Source organism: Perca fluviatilis, chromosome 10 (genome assembly GCF_010015445.1).
Source record: "Perca fluviatilis chromosome 10, GENO_Pfluv_1.0, whole genome shotgun sequence".
NCBI classification, from domain to species: Eukaryota; Metazoa; Chordata; class Actinopteri; order Perciformes; family Percidae; genus Perca; species Perca fluviatilis.
The window spans coordinates 2,890,170-2,909,975 of NC_053121.1; the positions used below are offsets into that span (position 1 = coordinate 2,890,170).

General features: G+C 40.7%; 2 protein-coding genes and 1 non-coding gene across 4 annotated transcripts; all 3 read right to left on the reverse strand.

The window, feature by feature from the left end:
* Positions 1-800: 800 nt before the first annotated feature.
* On the reverse strand, positions 801-8,376 carry pabir2 (PABIR family member 2). 2 transcript variants are annotated; one of them, XM_039813168.1, is made up of 10 exons: positions 7,264-8,374; positions 7,051-7,129; positions 6,904-6,957; positions 6,421-6,464; positions 6,247-6,301; positions 5,805-5,906; positions 4,701-4,786; positions 3,761-3,825; positions 3,543-3,639; positions 801-2,383 (listed from the first exon to the last, which is right to left on the reverse strand). In XM_039813168.1, the coding sequence occupies exons 1-10, from the start codon at positions 7,386-7,388 to the stop codon at positions 2,245-2,247; spliced, it is 846 nt and encodes a 281-aa protein (XP_039669102.1). In that variant the 5' UTR covers positions 7,389-8,374; the 3' UTR covers positions 801-2,244. The 2 variants fall into 2 exon arrangements, 1 of the variants encoding a protein (XP_039669102.1); XR_005640435.1 differs by having other exon boundaries at positions 2,250-2,383; positions 3,483-3,639; positions 7,264-8,376.
* LOC120567496 lies at positions 6,002-6,144 on the reverse strand. Its single transcript, XR_005640589.1, has one exon. It is a non-coding gene; the product is annotated as a small nucleolar RNA U109 (small nucleolar RNA).
* An 805-nt stretch (positions 8,377-9,181) lies between the features above and the next one.
* hprt1 (hypoxanthine phosphoribosyltransferase 1) lies at positions 9,182-18,871 on the reverse strand. Its single transcript, XM_039813961.1, has 9 exons — positions 18,833-18,871; positions 16,998-17,104; positions 16,050-16,233; positions 12,708-12,773; positions 12,317-12,334; positions 12,145-12,227; positions 11,927-11,973; positions 10,323-10,399; positions 9,182-10,149 (listed from the first exon to the last, which is right to left on the reverse strand). Exons 1-9 carry the CDS (start codon positions 18,857-18,859, stop codon positions 10,102-10,104), a joined length of 657 nt encoding a protein of 218 aa, XP_039669895.1. The 5' UTR covers positions 18,860-18,871; the 3' UTR covers positions 9,182-10,101.
* Between the last annotated feature and the right edge of the window lie 935 nt (positions 18,872-19,806).

The following is a 19,806-nucleotide window of genomic DNA, read 5'->3' on the forward strand; positions in this document are numbered from 1 at the left end:
TGAGTGTGAAGGAATCTACATGCAAACATGTATATAAAGCCATTAAAATTTTGTTATGGTATTCACCTGTAACCATTATTATATTGATGTTTTAAAGCATTTATATCGTAGACGCTGAGGACTAAACGAGTTCTTATTTTCCCAGCATTAAGATGATTTTACATGTCCTCGAAGGAAAGACGATCTTTTGAAGATAATGGTGTGTTCGCAGTACTATATCAATGCTCCATCAAACGATTAATAAAGTCTCAATACAGCTGTCTGGTATAAAATAGATTAAGCTATTTTCTATACTTTACAAGTTGGGTTTGGAGGGTGTAGAGCACATACCTTGACAGTACGGCCACGGTTAGCTTTGTAATGATTACTAGTCTCCCTTAGACATGTAGGTTGTCAGGTTTGACAACTGAAAACTCGATTTGCTAATGTTTAGGAATGACCCTATCCTACCGTGGCCCTGGGTGCTGAGTTGACATTTTAAATTAGTGTTCCAGGAAAGACTACTCTTGGAATATTCAAAACACCTACACATGCAAGTATTGATTTGGTCCTGATGTTTGCAATCACAAAAGATAAGCCTAGGCAAATTGTGAGCCATCTTTGCAGATTACAGCCTTTCCATTGCAGTCAACAGTATAAGATCGTTCATGCCCTGAAAATGGCATGTCATAAGATGACTGACATAATCTAATAAATCCTGACAGTAGGGAACGCCGACTGCTTTCTCCATTTTCTTATTTGTATGAAGAAAAAAAAAAAAAAAAAAAAAAAGAGACATTTCTGTTGAAAAAAAACAAACCCATTTCTTTTTTTAAATTAAAAAGGGCACACTTCCATAAAATGATTTACAATCACTTCCTTTTGTACATACACATTAGAAACTACAGAGCCATGAAGGGGTTCAGATGTAGAAGTTACGGTACACAAGAAATATAGACAGTAGGGCGATGACCGTTGAAAGCATATTTAGGTGCAAAAAAAAAATAAAAAAAAAATCAGACTCTACATACTGCATTCTTGAATCTTGTTTCACTTCTGCTCTGCTTACACACTGGCTGAAACATAATGGGTTCAAGCATCCTGTGCAAAAAGCTATTTTAATAAATGTAACCACAGCAGTCTCTTTCCTCACAATGCGACTGCCATTTTGTTCATACTGCACGCTCCAGCAGTCAGTGGATTTGTGTAAATGACAACACAAACCGTTCATTTTAACTGGGGATAGACACCTATCGCCAACCAAGTCTTATAATAAACCTTTTCATAAATAAGAACATTTCCCCAGTTGAAAGAAAACTGAATCATTTCTATACTCTGCTTATCTACAAAAACATCCTGACAAAAACACAGGATACAGAACAACCCTTAGTGTTGAGAGCACAACAGTGATCTTATTACATCCACGATTAACTGCTTGGTGCACTAATTGCTCATACTAGGCATTTAAAGTTGCAGCAGGCCATGGGTAAGGGGGCATACAAGTCAAACTGAAGAAAATAAAAAAATAAAAACACTACCACAGTGCATAGCCCATATAAAAATAAGAAACTCTGCTGAAAACATAACTTCTTACAGTATAACAGTAAGGAAATCTCCACAGGTGTACACCAGAAGCAGTTTATGTTCCTTTACAAAAGAGAGCCATTTGCCGTTGACCTGTGCCCACATTCACCTCACAGCCAATCACAAACTTAAAACTATGTACGACATTCGACAATGGTAATATGTACATAATTACAAACAAAGCAGGAAAACAATAAGTTAAATATTTTCTTACAAAATATGCAGACTGTATACATACAAAAAGGCCCGTGGACAGAAGTTTTCCAGCACAAAAACAGGAAAAATGTACACATCCAAATAGTAATTTTTTTTTTTTTAATGTCCAGTGCTTAATGTCTCTCTGTAGCGAGGGGAACTGGTAGGACAAAAGCATAGCCACTTATGAACACTATCACTATGAAGCCAAGCACCATCCAAGACCCTCTACTAGCAGCTGGTGCCCAGCGTCTTCAGTCATCGCTAATTTCACTAGGCTTACCTCTTCCACACTAAAACTAATCCATGGCTTTCGTTTCCTTAATTCAAAACATATCTTACACCCTCCAAAATGTAGCCATGAAAGCAGCCGCTCAGAAACAAACTCTAGGTGATGCTGAGATGGAAGGTCTCGCAAGGAAACTGGTTTCCTGGGGAGAGAATTTTTGGCGATCGTCCCTTCTAGCGTCTCTTGCTATCCCGTGCTCACTTTGGGGACAAATCCTGGAGGGACGCAAAGGGCGAGTTGCTGGACGAGGAGGGCGACACGCCCTCCATCTTGCCTGGCGAGTCTGTGGAGGAGCTGACGCTGCTGAGGCTGCCGTCCAGCAAATCTGGAGAGTGACTGAAGGACAAAAGGAAAGGGCAGTAAGACTGCAGGCTGTCAGAATGGGACACTGGCAAACACCTGCTGTATTCAGGGCTCTAGACTAACTTTTTCTTTTTACTAGAAGCACTATAGCCCCCAACTAGGCAGGCACAGGCAGAATTTAGGGGTGCACAACTTAAATCGACCCACAATGCAAATTCTTGCACACTCTCCCTCCCCCCCATTTCAACTGTATTACTGATAACTGCTTTGGTAATAGATACAGAAACTATCTGCGGTCTTGTTTTAGTTCATTCCCATTTAAATTTAAGAAATGGAGATTACTTTTCCATGGAAAGGGGCGTATCTTACCATCTAACACCCAGTGTGGGAAATACGGTATTTAGTGATGAGCGAGCAGAGAGAGAGAAGCTTACGACACTCGCACAAGCACCATTTGTTTTTACGAGGTAAATAGTTATACATTTTGCAGCCTATATGCATTTTTTCCTCTTCTTTCATAGAACGCTCTCTGCTGTCACATTTCGCCCTCTCTCACCCAAGTGAAGGAGCGGTACCGCAGCATGTAGCAAATGTCGGAGTGGACAATAGCATGGATGAATGCAAATGAAATCCGTGAATGCACCGGCAATTAAGTGATATCCCGCAGTTGTGGTGTTTAAATAAAATCCCGGCCGCCCATTTTGTGACGAGACCGAGCGCTACAGCGCCGCCGAGGTTTATCGCCACGGCTTCGCCGACCGGAAGTGCACGGAAGTCGGGTTGAGACCGTGAACAACAGTGGGACGAAGAGGGCTAATAAGGGTAGGCAGGGTAAATCCAGACAGCTAGCTAGACTATCTGTCCAATCTGAGTTTTCTTTTGGACGACTAAAACTACTTTTGAACGTACACGTTACACGAAAACATTCCTTCCAGACGCCATTGTGCCACGGCATTGGCATTTTTCTCTCTTTTTCTAACCCTAACCAGTCATTAGCAAACAAAGTTAATTTTGGACCTTGCCTACAAGTATGTATTTTTTTTCCCCAACAGATCATGATAAACCACCCTCTGCCTTAAATTCTTCCCGGGGCTTCATTCACCTGAACTGAATACGTTGGCTGAATCCTTACCTAAACAGTGTGCTTTTGAACCGTTGTTCTCACATTTTGTGTCGATCCACAAAGTCTTACCAGGAACTGAGCTCGGACAGGTTGGAGACATCAGAGGACAGCATGGTGGTGGTACCCTGGAAGAGCCTCTTAGGCTGACTCTCGGTCTCCATCTCGCCTGCCGAGTAAAGGGACCCTGACATTTAGGAATCTCAATGCACAGTCTGTGGTTGATAAAGAGATATGAGAAAAAGTATTCTCAAAGCATTTTGGAATTTCAGCTATGTTGGGTACCTTACCTTTGCGTTTCATTGGCCCAAGTATGCTGGCTCTGATGCAGTTGATTGGGCTTTGACTCCGTCGGCTAAGGAGCACAGAAAACACACACTTTGTCAAACCAGTGGATTTTGAAATGTAACCACATCAGCAGTTACAAATGCATCTGTACACAATCTGTCATCCAGAAAAGAAGAAAGTTTAGTCAGACATATAGAAGCAATAAAATAGTTGTAAAGTGCATAGAAGGACTTTTTCTACCAAGACTGGCAAAAGGAAACTCATTTTATGCCACCAAGAAGACATTACAGTCAAACTGGAAGCAGCTGTAGTCTCATGGGAAGCTCACAGGCTAAGTTAATTAAACAAGTTAATAACTGCAGTTACTACTAGAGGTAGGTCGAAAAAATGCCAAAAATCTATTTTTTTTTATTTTTTTTTATTCAGGGCAGAAGTGAAGATCCACTAAGATTTTTTTGTGTTCAAGTGTTATTCATGGTCTGTGTTATACAAAGAAATGCTGCTGGTTGATACTGTGTGCAGCACTACTATTGTTACAATTGTTTATTTATGCAAAGTTTGCAGATTTGTGTTCTCAGAAGTTCGATAAATGCTGCTAAGTGCACTAAACTTTATTTTTTCATTGAAAAGTTTCTGACAAAGTTTATTTTCTTCTTACCCGTTTCGTTTATTTAATACAATATTATAGTTTTTACATTATACATTTTTAATTTAAGTATAAGTGCAGATTGGTGAAGTGTTCAATAAATGTTTTTGTTGAGAAATGTTGTGTATCTTAATTATTAGCGTTCCAGTTTATCTTTCAAATAGAGGTTTAAAAACAAGCACATATCGACCAAAATAAAATCGGCAGCATTTATCGGCCATCGGCTGACCCTGATTTCTAAAGATCGGCATCCCATATCGGTCGACCTCTAGTTCTTACTCCCAAGAGTTGCTCACCTGAAGCGCCGTGTTGGGCTGGGTACTGGGCTGGGTGTTAGGCCATTGCTGCTCACAAGGATTTGTAGTGAAGGAGAGAAACACTGCTGCTTGCAAGAAAGCAAAACACAAGACAGACTAGATTAAAGACAGATTAATTCTTTTTCCTTTTAGTATATTTAGATTATTTCTGGGGGGCTTTTTATGACCTTTAAATCAACAGGATAGTTTGAAGACAGGAAAGGGGTGGGGCGACATGCAGCAAAGGGCCGGGTCGCTACCAAGGACTCAGCCTACATGGGGCACACACTCTACTGCGTGAGCTAGAGGTCACCCCTACTTTTAGTACAGTGGTGCTCATAAGTTTATGAACCCATGACTAAAAAGAATAAAAAAAAAAAAAAAAACTTTTGGAAATTGATCTTAATGCCTTAATTAAAAAAAAGAAATGAGGAAAAATCCAGCCTTTAAGGACACAATCTTCTTTGTGAATGAAAAATGTATCGTAAATAAATACATTATCCTTCATCATCCTTAAAATACAGGGGGCATAAGTAAGTACACCCCTATGTTAAATTCCCACAGTGGCAGGCAGATTTTTATTTTAAAAAGGCCAGTTATTTCATGGATCCAGGATACTACGCATCCTGATAAAGTTCCCTTGGCCTTTGGAATTAAAATAGCCCCCCCACATCACACACCCTTCACCATACCTAGAGACTGGCATGGTTTGATTTGCATTGAGAGATAATCTTATGTAAAGTACCCATGCCAATCTCAATGTATGGTGGAGGGATATATATATTTAAGAAGTTTGTATAATTATAGACAGTGGCCAATTAACCTTTTGATCAACTTTGGCATAACCTGCAGCAACAATAAATCAGATGTAAAGAAGGGTTTTTAAGCTGCAGCAACAAATTTACACAAAACAAAGTTTTGTGTTTCTCAGGCTCTAATAAATTGCTTCGTGTAGGCTGCCCACGCAGACTTCCATTCAATAACCTGACTGCAAGTTGTTAGTGAAATCAGATTACAACAGACCATGAAAATGCTTTAACTACTACCTTCAGCTCATAGTATAATCCGGTTATGTGCATGTGATGACACGGAGGTCAGATGTACCTTTTTTCCTATCCCTCTGGTTGGAGATGGAGCAGGCGACACAGGCACAAAGTCGATGCGCTTTGGAGACGAAGATGCCGACTTCTCCAAATCATTGTCACTCTAAGAACACACAAGATTGCCAAACACATTGGTGGCCATGTCATCATCTCTCTACAGTACTAGGTGGCGAAGTAATAAAATATATCAATAAAATATTATGTCGGAGTATTATACTACCAACTCAGTCTGACCTTGAAGGACTGGTGGCCCTGATAACTCCAAATGTTTTCACTATTAATCTGGCATGTTTGTGTTTTGTCCACTCTACAGAGATCGAGAGGACAACAATGGCCCAGGGCCAAAACATGCGGTGGGAAGCAAAAACTGAGGCAACTTTCAAGGATTGACAACAGCACATATCAACACAGATGGGGATTGGACAATCTATAATGAAGTTTACCAGACTCAGGCTTTCTTCCCAGGACTGGCTCATTTGCATGGCAGCTTGAACCTCCCTGTGAATAAAAATAGAAAAAAGGAACAAGTTGATGCATATCAGCATTTTACCTACACAAAAGTAATAGTTCAAGCAGATCTCTTTATCCACAACTGCATTCACAAACGCACAGCTTACCGCTCATGAGCAGTTTCTCTGTTCATCACATCCACACCCTCCTCCTGTATGCGCACACAAGACGGTTAATGGTCATCTTAGTTTTCCAAAATTGCATATATTCTTCAAACAGATTTCAAATTTAACAACTAGACATTATTCTGTCTCATGCCATAGCAGTCAGGCCTAATATTCTAAGTGAAAAAGGTACAGCCTTAATGTCATCTCAAAAGCCCAAAACTGAACAGTTTTTCATTTCACTTATGGAGATTACATTTAGCCAGCGGATTACATCAGAGTAACCTCTCTTCTGTTTGAGTCCGATACTACCAATTGATCAACTCTTTAAGATCGATGGCCCTGTGGACTCCAAAAAGTGTTCCTCTCGCATGTTTTTTTAGACACCATCAATCCCTATGGCTTGAGAGGGAGACGGTGGTCTGACATGCACCTTTTCAACATGAAACACTTTCAAACATGTCAAAAACACTTCCTCTTACTTACTTGTTTTATCTGATGAAGTCTGGTGCTGGGGACACGGACAGGTGAGGAAGGGACCTGTGAAGGATGACGCGTGTGGAGAAGAGAACATTCAATACACAATAATGCAGACACAGATTACTTGAATAAACATGTGTTTTAGTATTGTACCATGTTGGGTCTGTTGACAACTGTGGTGCTATTTCTCCGGCTACGCAGGACCTCTCTCTGGAACACCTGGGAGTTATCACTGGAATGACAAATTAACAGACCAACCATGTGTCTTCTACCCATGAGGTGATTGTAATGTAGTTCTTTCAACTTGTATAAAAGGACAAACACATTCCCTAAAATATTATGCAGTAACTGTCATATTGTATAAACCTTAAGCCATGTATCATGGGTGCACTGTTGGATCTTCTCAAGTGTCCATCGCCCTGAGCTAACGAAGATGGGATTTCCAGATCCAGCTCCATCTTTTCTTGTGGCAAGACTCCTGAATTGTTCATTTTGCTAGCTTACGCTGCCCGCCACTAATTCATGAACTTAAAATGGCTAACCAGCTCAGTTGTGTTACATTGTTGCTCTCCAAACTTTGCTAACTTTACATGTTTTGAAGAAACATCCTCAATCAGGCAACTGAGCTGACGTTAGACAACCTAGCTAACGAAATGTAACGTTAGACCCACTGCAAAACCGCAAGGCCCTGTCGTCTGTATAACTATGGTGTTAAAGCAATTTAAACCTGGCTGTTGATCATAACAACGCTATCTCTATAATTCCTCATATCATGACTAGCTATATGGTCAGCCAGAAATAGCATGTGCTATGACCAGTAACCAACTGTCCTGATGGGTGGTTAGCATGCCAGGGCTACATACCGCACAATGAATGCCCTGTAACTGCAGGCTACCGACCCGTTTGCTGGTGCAGGGCAGCAGTAGGTGACGACTGAAAGGCTACTATGCTAATCTAGCACTGCATGTTAGCGCGTTAAATTAGCTATCGCTAGCCATGACCAACTGTTGACTTTAGCTAGCTAAGTGCAAAACAAATTATTATATAGAGATTATAACGTAGCTGACGTTAACGTTAATCTAACGATGCTGGCGTTAAGTGAGCCTCACAACGCGAATCTACCTTCTAGCCAATTCAAGCCAGTGTTATGTTAGGCTCCTCGCTAGCTAGTTTCAGCCACAGCCACCAGCCTAGCTATCTAGCCTGCTAGGCTAACTAGCTAAGTTAGCAGTTACGCCGATAGCCACAATGCTATGTCCACAGAGCGGCTGGGTAAACATTTCACAAACTAAATGTTCCTGTCCGTTAGCCTGGTAGCTTCTACGGCTCACAGAAGAAAACTAAAACATTATCTATTGCAAATATTACTCGCTCTACAATTTCGTTTTTCGTTTCTGCAAGACGCCGCAAAGAATAAACCAGATCCCAGATGATCAGGAGCTAGGTTAGCTGCTAGCAGCAAACTTCACGCCCCTTTTAACGTTAACAGCAGCCCTGTCCAATGAAACAGCTTCATTTACCGGCATGCCCAGGCGGGATATGGCGAACTGCATCCTCCTTCGGTTCACGGGAATTCTTATTCACATTCACCTCTGCTGCAATTACTAATGTTTAATCACACCCGATTAGCATGACAAATTTCCTGCACCAAGAATGTAAGTTTTAGTTCTTACCTACTGTCAGTAGTCAGTAGTCTCCTGACACCAATTAGCTCGCAGGAGGCCCTATGCAGATACCTCCGGGAGGATGGAGGTAGGATTGTTCTGGCAGATTTTCTGTTTTCATGAGTTATTTTCAGCAGCCAATCACGCTACTGTTCACATTGTCATACTGGCTGCACAACTTTATTGCCTTGCACTTTTGGTGTATTTTTTTGCAGATAAAACCTACTCAGTGAATTTAGAGATAAAAAACAATATAAATAAGATGATCAATCATTTAAATTTTTTTTACATATCCATACTTAGGTTTTCTTGATTTGCAAATCATCCCGGCTCTATCAGTATAAAATAATAAAAAATGGAATTTGCTATCACCATTTGTTCATAAAGAAAAATGGCCTTCAGCAGGTATTTATTTCAGTCAATTGTAACATTTTCTTCCTAGAAAGCTGTTCTGTTAACATAACACATACTATAGTAACACACTAAACACTTCTGCATCTGCATCACCGCTGCATTTCCCAGTATTTTCACTATCGATTGGCCAGAAATTATTTTAACGTTCTCATTATTTGTTGTTATATAGTACACAAAGCTTTGTAATGAAATACACTAGTCACATGAGGGGTGTGAACATTTAATTGCTGGTATTGCAAAGTTTAGTTGACACTGGTTTACAGTGAGTCAGAGCATTTTATAAGGTTGAAATTGAAAAACCAAAATAAATCATGTCTGACTCAATGACCGGTAAATACAGACAAAGTAGTTCAATCAGGATTGAATAACTTATTACCTTCAGTATAAGTATCAAGTGAACATTTACACATCTGTAACCTATACATATTTTCCAGCATAAGTAAGATATCTGTCTGAACAAAGCACCCATGCATCCAATTTCTTTGTGTAACATAAAATTTCATTAACACTCATAAATAAGAGGATATTTTATCTTCAGCAAATCTATGTGTTCAATTAGGGACAGAAGTCAACATTTGTGTTACTTTTCTACACAATCTATGTGAAAAACATCTTATCACACACGCCTCAGCAACAAACATGTGTTTTGTCCCAAAATTTACATACACTGTAGATTTCAAGAAAATGCAATGTCATCCTTAAGGTAAAAGTAGAATTACAATAAAATAATTATTTCATTTCATTGGAGGTTGCCAAATGTTGTAAATCTTAATGTTGCACAATTGTGATATTGTACTTAAAGCTAGCAGCATTGCTTAAAAAAAATAATTAGTGTGGGGGGGGGGGCATAGAAGCATTATACTAATAAAGATTCCAGGTGAAGCCGGGCTCCATGCTGCTTAACCCAGATGAGTTACTAGCTAAGGCAATCAATTTTCTCAAAAGTTGTGTGTGTTGTGGATAAAACAGGCAATGCAATGGTCAAGATTATCACTCCAACAGTGTCAGGGACCCTGAGCAGGCTGAGTATTTTTATGACACGAATATGAAGTAATAAAATATAAAATTCAAAAGGACAGCAAAAGGAGACGGTATAACCATACATCAAAGTGTTTTGGTGTGCTCTTCATGCCTTGTACTTCTCCTTCCCCGTTTCACTAATGACGCAGATATGCTGAAACCGAAAAGGAACAATGAGTGTTGCAGCATATTAGTGATTCACAAGTTTGTTGTCCTGGTCAGAGCTTACATTAACACACAGTTGCACACTATTTGTACAAACTCTAATAAGCATGAAACATAAGCTACTTGAATCATTAGGTTTCTTTATCTATCTCAAATACTTACATTTAGATCTCTAAAGTACTCGTTGTAGTCTAGTGCGTATCCCACCACAAATTTGTCAGGCACCTCGAATCCTACAACTGAAAGAAACAGGGGAATAAATCAAGTTACTTGTCTTTGTCGTGATAAACTAACGCTGAAATTAAGGTATGCAAAGCTTACAGTACATTACAGTGTTGTCCCTAGCATTGTGCAACATGGCATCATGACTTTGCGTAAACATAAACTCCACTTTCCTAAAGCCAAATGGCGTGTTATCTGTACGCATTTTGAGCTATCCACTTGGGCGTGGGTTTAGGAAAAGAACATTGGGAAAGGCTTTAGTAACACAAAACGACAAAAACACGACGATGACCAACGTCACACGTTTAGGAAAACAATAAACGGTTGGGTTTAGGAAAGAAACATTGGGAAGGCTTTAAAAAAAAACGAAAAAAAAAAGTAAAACACGGTTGATAAACGCCACACGCGGGACACGATCCCTGGTCTCCGGGGTGAAAGTCCTGTGTTTTACCCATCCACCCTGTCCTCCCTCTGCGGACTTCCGTCCTTTCATACTACTTATGTGTCTTGATAACACACCAAAACACTGAATGTTACAAATGTCATTACAAGTGCCTACCCATGTGAAGGGATTCCTTCTGAGTGAACACAGTGAATATTTGCTGCAGTAGATGTGAAAGAAATGCATAAAAGTTGTGCTAATTCATACCTCTGTTTAGTTCTGGTGTAGACTGGGTAAACCCAGCCCAATCTGCCGGCGATTTGATTTCTCCCTGCAGCTCAGGCTGGAGACCTGTACGTTTATCTATCCTGCTTCCGTTACAATTTTGCGGGGACCAATCACAAACTGGCTTATCCACCTGGCGCGCTATTGGCGGGTTTAACACGATGACGATAGAGAAGTGACCAAGCAGCTTCTTGTTTACATTCAACATGGCGGCCACCGAAGCGCAGCAACCCGTTGATGCCGCTGTCGCTGCTACGTCACCCGGATCGTAGGTCTGATTGGTTGAAGGACTAGCCAATTGTGTACAGAGTCATTTGAACTATGCCCTTGTGCAGTAGAAAATACAGAGCAGACTCCCCAGACTAATGTTCAGTCTTAAAAGATTGAGCTTGGTCTGGTGATAGCCAGACTAGTTTTGGTGTTGAGAGGGCAGTAAGACGAGTGCTCAGGGACAGTCTACAAACTACAACACCAAAAAGAGATACAACAAAAATATTCATTAATTTAATGATTAAATAAAGTAGTGTCTCCAAACTTACCTCAATTATAACTTGTATCCTGCTAGTTGTACTACAGCACTTTAAAAAAAATAAGCATATGCCTATTTTCTTTAAATATTTTTGTATTGCTTTTCGGTGTTGTAGTTTGTAGACGGTCCCTAAGCACTCGTCTTGCCGTCTCAACACCGAAACACCGGAATTAAACCGAGGTATGAATTAGCACAACTTTGCGAAAGCAGCATTTGGCTTAGGTGCTGCCAAAAACGGCTCAGGTGCTTCACCTAAACCTTATAATGGCAGGAAAAAACCCGGCATTATACTAACTATACATTTCACAAACCGTCTAAAAATGAAAACATTTACGGTCTTGAACTCACAGTCTGGTCGGTAGCCAACACTTCTTGGCGTTCTCTTCACCAACAAACTGAGGACAGAAACCAATGATCATCAATCATAATACTTAATAGCTGCATAAAAGACTGAGACAGACCGTCAGGGAAAATCACCACAATCTGTTGTCATCAAACAGAGAAACATTATCACAACATTCCACAAGAAGAAAAATAAAAATCGTTTTTTGAAAGGATCGAATTACCTTGCTACCTTAACCATTTTGGGGTTGTACTGTTGGAGGAGTTGCAATAATGTCTGCATTGTCTTCCCCGTGTCGATGATATCCTGGAAACACAGCAGGAGAGAAGCTCATATTAGCGGTCTTGGAATAGAAAGCGGTGTACTTTACTACTGGAGAAAACAGAAGTACATACCTCCACAATCAGGACATTCTGTGTAAAAACAAAAGAACAATGAAATTAATGGAAAACAGTGGACTGGATGCATTTTACTGTAGGAATGTGACGTGAGCCTAGATCATTATGTGAGAGCATTGGGTTTGCTCAAGTGTAGCCCCAATCATCAGCATCATTAATTAGCATCACCAACAAACCTGTTTACAAAAGTATGAATCAGTTCATGCTTATCAGTTTCATTTCAAATGTCGGTGCAGTGGCAACACACAGTAAGAAACGATATGATGGACAACAGCAGTACAAGTCGTTACTAATTTCAAGTTAATTTCATTTTAAATATTAATAATATTGATCACAGTGTCAACAAAGATTGTTTTAGTCATAATCATGCTGCCCTCCATAGCTTTACCTTGCCCGTCAATGTAGACAGGTCATCTCCACCGATGACTTTGATTTCACCTGTCGACTGGTCGTTCTGTGAGGAAGGGAATGAAGCGGACACGTTACGGACTTCGCATTATATGTTTAAGGTGGAAAAAGTGTATCAAGGCTAGGGCTGTGCAATTAATCTAAATTTAATCGTGATTATGATTTTGGCTCCCAACGATCATAAAAACAGAATAATCGAGAAAAAAAAATTATTTAGCTCATTACGTTTTGCAAGTAAACTCTTATTTTCTCTTGTGTTCTGAATGAAAAAAAGTAAAGTTTAAATAGGAAAAGTATTAGGGCAATGTTCACAGATGTGTGTTTTTTTTACTGTTGATTTATTTAACTTCTTCCACTGTTTTTTAAGTTCAATAATTGCAACATCTTTCCAGATGTTAACGAGTAATCGTGTCAAATTATCGTGATTTCAATATTGACCGAAATAATCGTGATTATGTTTTTTTCCATAATCGAGCAGCCCTAATCAAGGCACAAAACTGGACATCATGAAACGTTTCTTTGTCATGGTTGTTGATGTGTTTTCATCTCTGTACTATATGTGTAGTTCTGTCAGGTCCATTAAAGTCAAGAACACAGACAATTAAAATGCTTTACGAAATTTTATTGAATAAATTACGAATTCAATTTGGCGCTATGGCTCTGTTCAGAGGAGTCCCCTGACCTTTCATGAGCACCATGAAAGCAGAGAGCCAGGGGACAGCAGCAGCATTAGGGGACACTCACACAGGTTTACTCACACTGGGAGAGCTAAACTATATCCCCCCCCGTACAAACAGAGCAGCAACATTGCCATAGGAGCTTATGCCACGTTATACACGACAAGGTGGAGCTGGGCAGGAGGTGGGTTAGGAACAAACCAAATTCAGTCCCTCCAGGATTTTGCGATATCGCAATTGCGCCAATTCAAGCAAATTCAACCAATCACTGCGACTTTGGTGCAACTTGCAATTTTGGCCAATCACCGGAGTTTCCCATGACTTCAACCAATCCCAGCAGTCCCAAGTGCCAGACTTTGCATCAGTATGTGACTCTGAGAGCCAATGACCAAGCGGGAGTGAGAACGGGTTGACGTCACACGTACGTCGCCAAATTCATTTCCTTGTAAAACGAGACGTGTGTGACTCGAACATCTCACATTTACCAACAAAACGTACAGCGAAAGACCGTGCAAAACATTTCAGACCGTCCTGCCAACCTGTATACATTTTAACATCAATGAACGCTGTAACGATTTTTCGCTATAAAGTCGCTGCTGTTTCAACACTGTCGTTTCTCAGCAGCAGGCGGGGCTGCTGCTCAGTTCCCCTGCGGCTGACACACACACACACACACACACACACACACACACACACACACACACACACACACACACACACACACACACACACACACACACACACACACACACACACACACACACACACACACACACACACACACACGGTGGATGCAGGAAAAACCGGAGATGAGACGACACGATGACCTAAATTGAGGACAGCTACACTCGTTATTGTGCAATGATAAGTTAAAGTCCAATAAGTACTTTATCAAACCGTATGAATGTGTCCCAGGTCAGGACAGGAAATTAACTAACAATGTAAAGATCAACAAGCCACTGACACATGTTCAAATGTGATTCATTCAATAAATAATTTTTTGTCTTAAATCCACCAGCCATTTTCATATTATACCAATATTTGCAGCATCTTGAGCCTTTTTGGTAAGATTACTAAGAAAGCTCATCCTAGAGTTGTTTTATCCTCCCCAAAACAAGTTTCCTTTTTATTTTGAAAGAACTATAAAAAAATTAAAATAAAGCAAAATCAGGCATTTTGGGACGCAACAATCTCAAAAAAAGACAGCGAAATCCTGGAGGGACTGTCTAAAGCAGCTTTAAGTAAGGCGCCCTGTTTGAGCGTAGCCATTTAGCAGCTAGGGGAGTTGACCAGCTGATGCGCTGATGCAGATCAGCTGATGCAGCTAAGCTGAAGCAGATCAGCTGATGAGACCATGTTGTTGGCCAATAGCAGTTAGTAGTGTCTTGACTACTTGACCTGCCAGAACTGACGCTCAATTTGTTGTCTAACTCTGTGTATGTGTGTTTCTTTTCTTCTTCTTTTTTTGGGTGGAGCTGCTCAGGAACGCAGAATGAACGTCAGCGTGAACTGACAATAAAGTCGTATCATATTTCAGACCGTTCTCAACCCTCCATTTCCAAACAGTTTTTTTCTACTCTCGGCTGGATTTCTTTATATGGTCATCTGCTCCAGGCACGTCACTGCAGTGTTTGCATTACATACACTGCTACATGTAGCTACATGTGAATGTATCTTTAGGTGCGTTTCTGTTCAAGGAGTGGAAATTTAAACATGTTTTCTTCGTGGTTTTCCACTGTTTGAGATTTGACTGGCACTCTTCATTACGACATCTGATTGCGCTCTCTTCCTCTACAATGGTTTATTGACCCGAGAAGTCAGCAAACTCAGTTCATATTTGCAATACATTTGAATGGAAACCGGGTTATTTAAACCTAGTACACATTCTGAATGGATTTTCTTCCTTATTAAACATTTTACAAAACCAATTTTTTGACCATTTTAAATCTTGCTATGTTTACATCCATGGTTGCTAGCTTGACGTAGGGCTGGGCGATATGGAATATTTCAGATATCACGATATTCTTCACCAAATACCTCGATATCGATATTGTGGCGATATTCTAGGGTTGAAAATTGGTGCTTTAACAAAATATCTTCACACTTAGATTTTAGATAAATAATCATCAGTAATGTGGACATCATGTCTAAGTGGGGAAAAGGCAAATATTAGAACAGGCTGGTAAGTTCAGAAAAGTACATAATTTACTGTAATGCAGCCTTTAAAACCAGGAAAAGACAACACTTATGTCATATCACGATACCGATATAATAGATATATTGCCCAGCCCTAGCTTGATGTTGTCTTCTTTTGTCTTTGCTAGCACATTGCTACGCTTCTTAGCACCACCAACTTTTGATCAGTGGATAAAGCGTGAAAACTGCTCTGGATGCTCATGCACATGGATGTGCGTCTTCAGGTGCATGCACAAGATATTAATAAATTAGGGTTAACGCTTGTAAAAACATTGCTCCACAGTGCAACTAGTTGTCAAAAACTCCTCAGGGTACCTTTAAGCATTCAAACTTGTAAATCTTTTAAACTAAATGTGATAAAATGTGACTGCCTGCTTTTATATTAAAATGAAAAGTGCAGCACACCTTAAGTGATACAAAAAATAAAAAGGGAAAAAAATATATATTACACAGTAGCTTTTGAGGCGAATGAAGTCCACTGTCATTGGGATGGAGCGGTCACTGTTCCTGTTCAGCGCCTTGATGTAGTCCAGCAGGTCTGCAAAGAACTTGTAACCCCCTTTGAGCACACAGAGGGCCACAATGTGGTGCCCCCCCATTTCCTTCATGATCTCTCTGGCAAGCCTCTCCGTCCTGTGGCCACGTGGGAGGAAGAGAGCGAGAGAGAGAGCGAGAGAGAGGATAGTCAGCTCAGTTTTCTGCTACAGTCAGCAGTAGTTCCCATTTCCTTTCTGTTTGTGTCAGCTGGCACAGCTGTCATTTCTAAAGCACTCCCAAGTAGAATAACCATAGAGATCCGCTTAAAGCTTTAGTGCGGAACTTTTTGATATTAACGAACGTCTGTTACATTTAAGCCATTGCCAGATGAGTTGCTACAAAGCTAATTAAGACTATCAGCTCCACACAACTCTCTCTGGATTTCTCAGTATGATGGTGTTCAGAAGATTGTGGCGTCCGGCGACTTTCGTGCACAGAAAATTGAGTGAAGATAATGTGCGCGATCACGGAAGGCTTGTATCATGTGGACGCGCCAACAGTTTTGTTGTAATTACTTAGAATTCCTCATGGAGGAGACAGAAACTAGGCACTATAGCTGTAACAGAAATCACCCCCAAAAAGATCTGCATTGTTAAATAAAAAAAAAATCACTTATCTAACATCATATAAAAAAATACGTAAATGGTGTCTGACTTTGTTAATTGGTTACACAAAACACATCGACGGCACATTGACCCGCCAGTTACTGAACACCTTGGAATCCCATGGACATACAACAGGGCTTTTGTTAAAACACACTAGTCAACCAAACATTCAGACAACCCACCTTTTAGTCGACCCCCGCAATTCATCACATTTGCACTATCCTACTAGAATGTGCTAAAAATGTGGCTACCCACCTGTCCAAGATGAGTCCATGTGGGATGTAGACCCTCTCCAGGTCATCGGCGTAGTGCTTTGGTATGCAGAAAAGGTCCAGGTCATACCCCTGCTCCTCATCACTGATCTGAAATCAAACACGACACAAAGGGGGTATTACCTAACACAGAACACGGGGCAGATACAGGGTAGTACGCGGGGAAGAGGATGAGGTCTACTTTCCCATCGACTCCCTCCATATATCCCTCCATATATAACTGCCTCAACAGTTTTTCTGCCACAAAACACAAACTCTGAGAACAATGCTCGATTATGTACAGTTTAGCCAGCAACAAACAAATCAGTGGTGGTAAATACTAACCATAGATTGTCAAACTGCATGCCACATGAACCTAGACAACATAACTGGTATCATGTGACAGCTGGGGAGCTGGTGCAGGGCTCGAGGTGCTGTGGGAATGATGTGGCCATAAGCACACTCACAGTATTCTAACAGTATGATGTTTTTTTGAGAGTTTGGATCCTCCCAAGTCAACAAATTGTCATTGCTTTACTAAAAACTGGATTATAGTAATAAGTGCCTATCCTCACATTATATGCGGTTGAACTAGAAAAGAGCATTTCCCCTTATGCTTATTTACAAAATAACAAAAGTAGTAAAGTCAAACCCATACCCAAGTCGTTACATATGAGGTCAGGTAAAAGATGAAAAACAATGTGCCACAGGAGACAGGATCTTCCACTGTCATATGATGTCGTTTTAGCAAAATGCTTCATGATAATGTCAGCGAGGGGGTCTCCCTGTCTCTCCCTGTCTGGCAAAATAAAACACTGGCTTCCAAATGCTGGAAATATCGTTAAAAATAGAGCGCACTGTTGGCTACTTATTTACTTATTCCAGGTCAGAGGGTCATCGTGGCTCGTCAACTTATCTATAATACGTATTGCAAAATGCACACAGATCTCACAAGGCCGGACCTTGTGCTGTGACTCAAACTGAGATTACATACATACAAAGAAACATCTTTCCAGACACAAAACAACCACTGTACACTACACAACCAAACAGCTCTTTTATAGATTTTTGCTCCTAATGAAGCTTGAAGACACCAAAGTGTGTTTTATTTGGAACATACTTACGTCTGGTAGATAAAATTCATCAAATTCATGTATATTCATCAATCAATTGTATCTGTCACAATGAAATCGTACGAGGTACAATTCCAGTGAAATATAATCCAATTAGCTTCTTCAATTTAGAATAGTTTTATTAACTGTAGACACAAGCTTTTTTAAATTGATGTAAATTAAAGTAACGTTAATGTTTTTTTAACATGCCTGAAGCCAATCTAGCTATATTTTAGGCCAATTACACACATACCATCATACCTGATACCTTTCAGTGTTTATGACGCATACTCATAACTCAAACACGCCCCTTTGCTTGCAGCTCGTGCGTTTCTTGCTGTCTGGGTGCAGTTGTGTACAATCGTGTAATATAGGCTACTCACCTGTACCTGTAATCTCCTGTCTGACTCAAAACCCCGCAAAATTTTTAACGTGTCCGTTCAAAAGCGTCTCCTGCGTCACGCACGCCCACTGTGCAGAGCGCGTGTCTCCATAGCCGCAGGCCACGCGACATGGAATACACACTGCCGTTATGTAGCTAGCTTACACTGAAACATTTTACCAAGGGGAGCACTGGTGAGCACACAGGCCATACGACCTTCACTATTGTGTAAAAATCTTTATCAAACGCAGCGGCGCACGTGTACTGTACAGCTTGTTCTTCCAGTGGGCATGCAGTGGTAATCTTCTATCTCTTATTTCATTCTAGTTGTTAGGGGGAACTTACCACAACACAGGGGCTGGATGTCGCCATATCCGTGTCGGTCCCCGCCGTTCAGTTTAGTCTACTTCTTCTCAAATAGAGAAGTCAGGGTCTGTTCTGAAAACGATTTCGCGGACTCTTCACCCTTGTGACAGCGCGCACACATGGAAGTAGCTAGCTCGGTTGCTACTAGGTTGCTACAAGGCTGAGGCTTGTGTCTTTTTTTTCCGGGCTGCGGAGCCACTGTACCTCTGTGTGTATGATGACGCAGGAGCGCGGCGGGCGAATCCAATGCGCAGGAACGGGTTAGCCCCGCCCCCGTTGTGCTCGAGCTGTGAAGCGCTTGGATAAGAAGGTAAAGCATGCTGCCGACTGCTAAAGTGATGGTGAGGTGAAGCTTCATTAGGGGTCCAAGCCCTGCTGTGTGGGAACGTTCACACAAACAGGGCTGTGTAAGGACCGCAGGATCAGTAATAAGTGCCAACAATAAAAAATAAATAATAATAATAATCTATTTCAATGTAATCCATTATATCTTATCAATAGTGTCTATTTTCTGATAAGTAGGCCTATGATTGTATAACATAACTGTCTGTCTTGTAAATGTGTGTAATTAATCATATATTACATGCAGGGCTGGCCCTAGACTTTTGGGGGCCCTAAGCAGGACCACTGCACTTGGCACTAAACCAATTTGTGTATTGTAAATATCAGTTTAAGCACTAATAATGTACAAATACGCATTTAAAGACTAATGTGAGACCTATTAGCAGCAACACTATCTTTAAATAGTACGGCTGTGTTATGAGCTCTATTGTGGGACATTTCAAGCGCTCTTGAGGGCCCTCTGGTAGCCACGGGGCCCTAAGCAGCTGCTTAGTTCGCTTATGGGTCGGGCCGGCTCTGATTACATGTAGCCTACGTATATTTATTTTTCTTGTAAATGTGCGTCGTCGTTTGCAGTTCTAGTTAAAGGTGCACTATGAGTTCCTGCATGG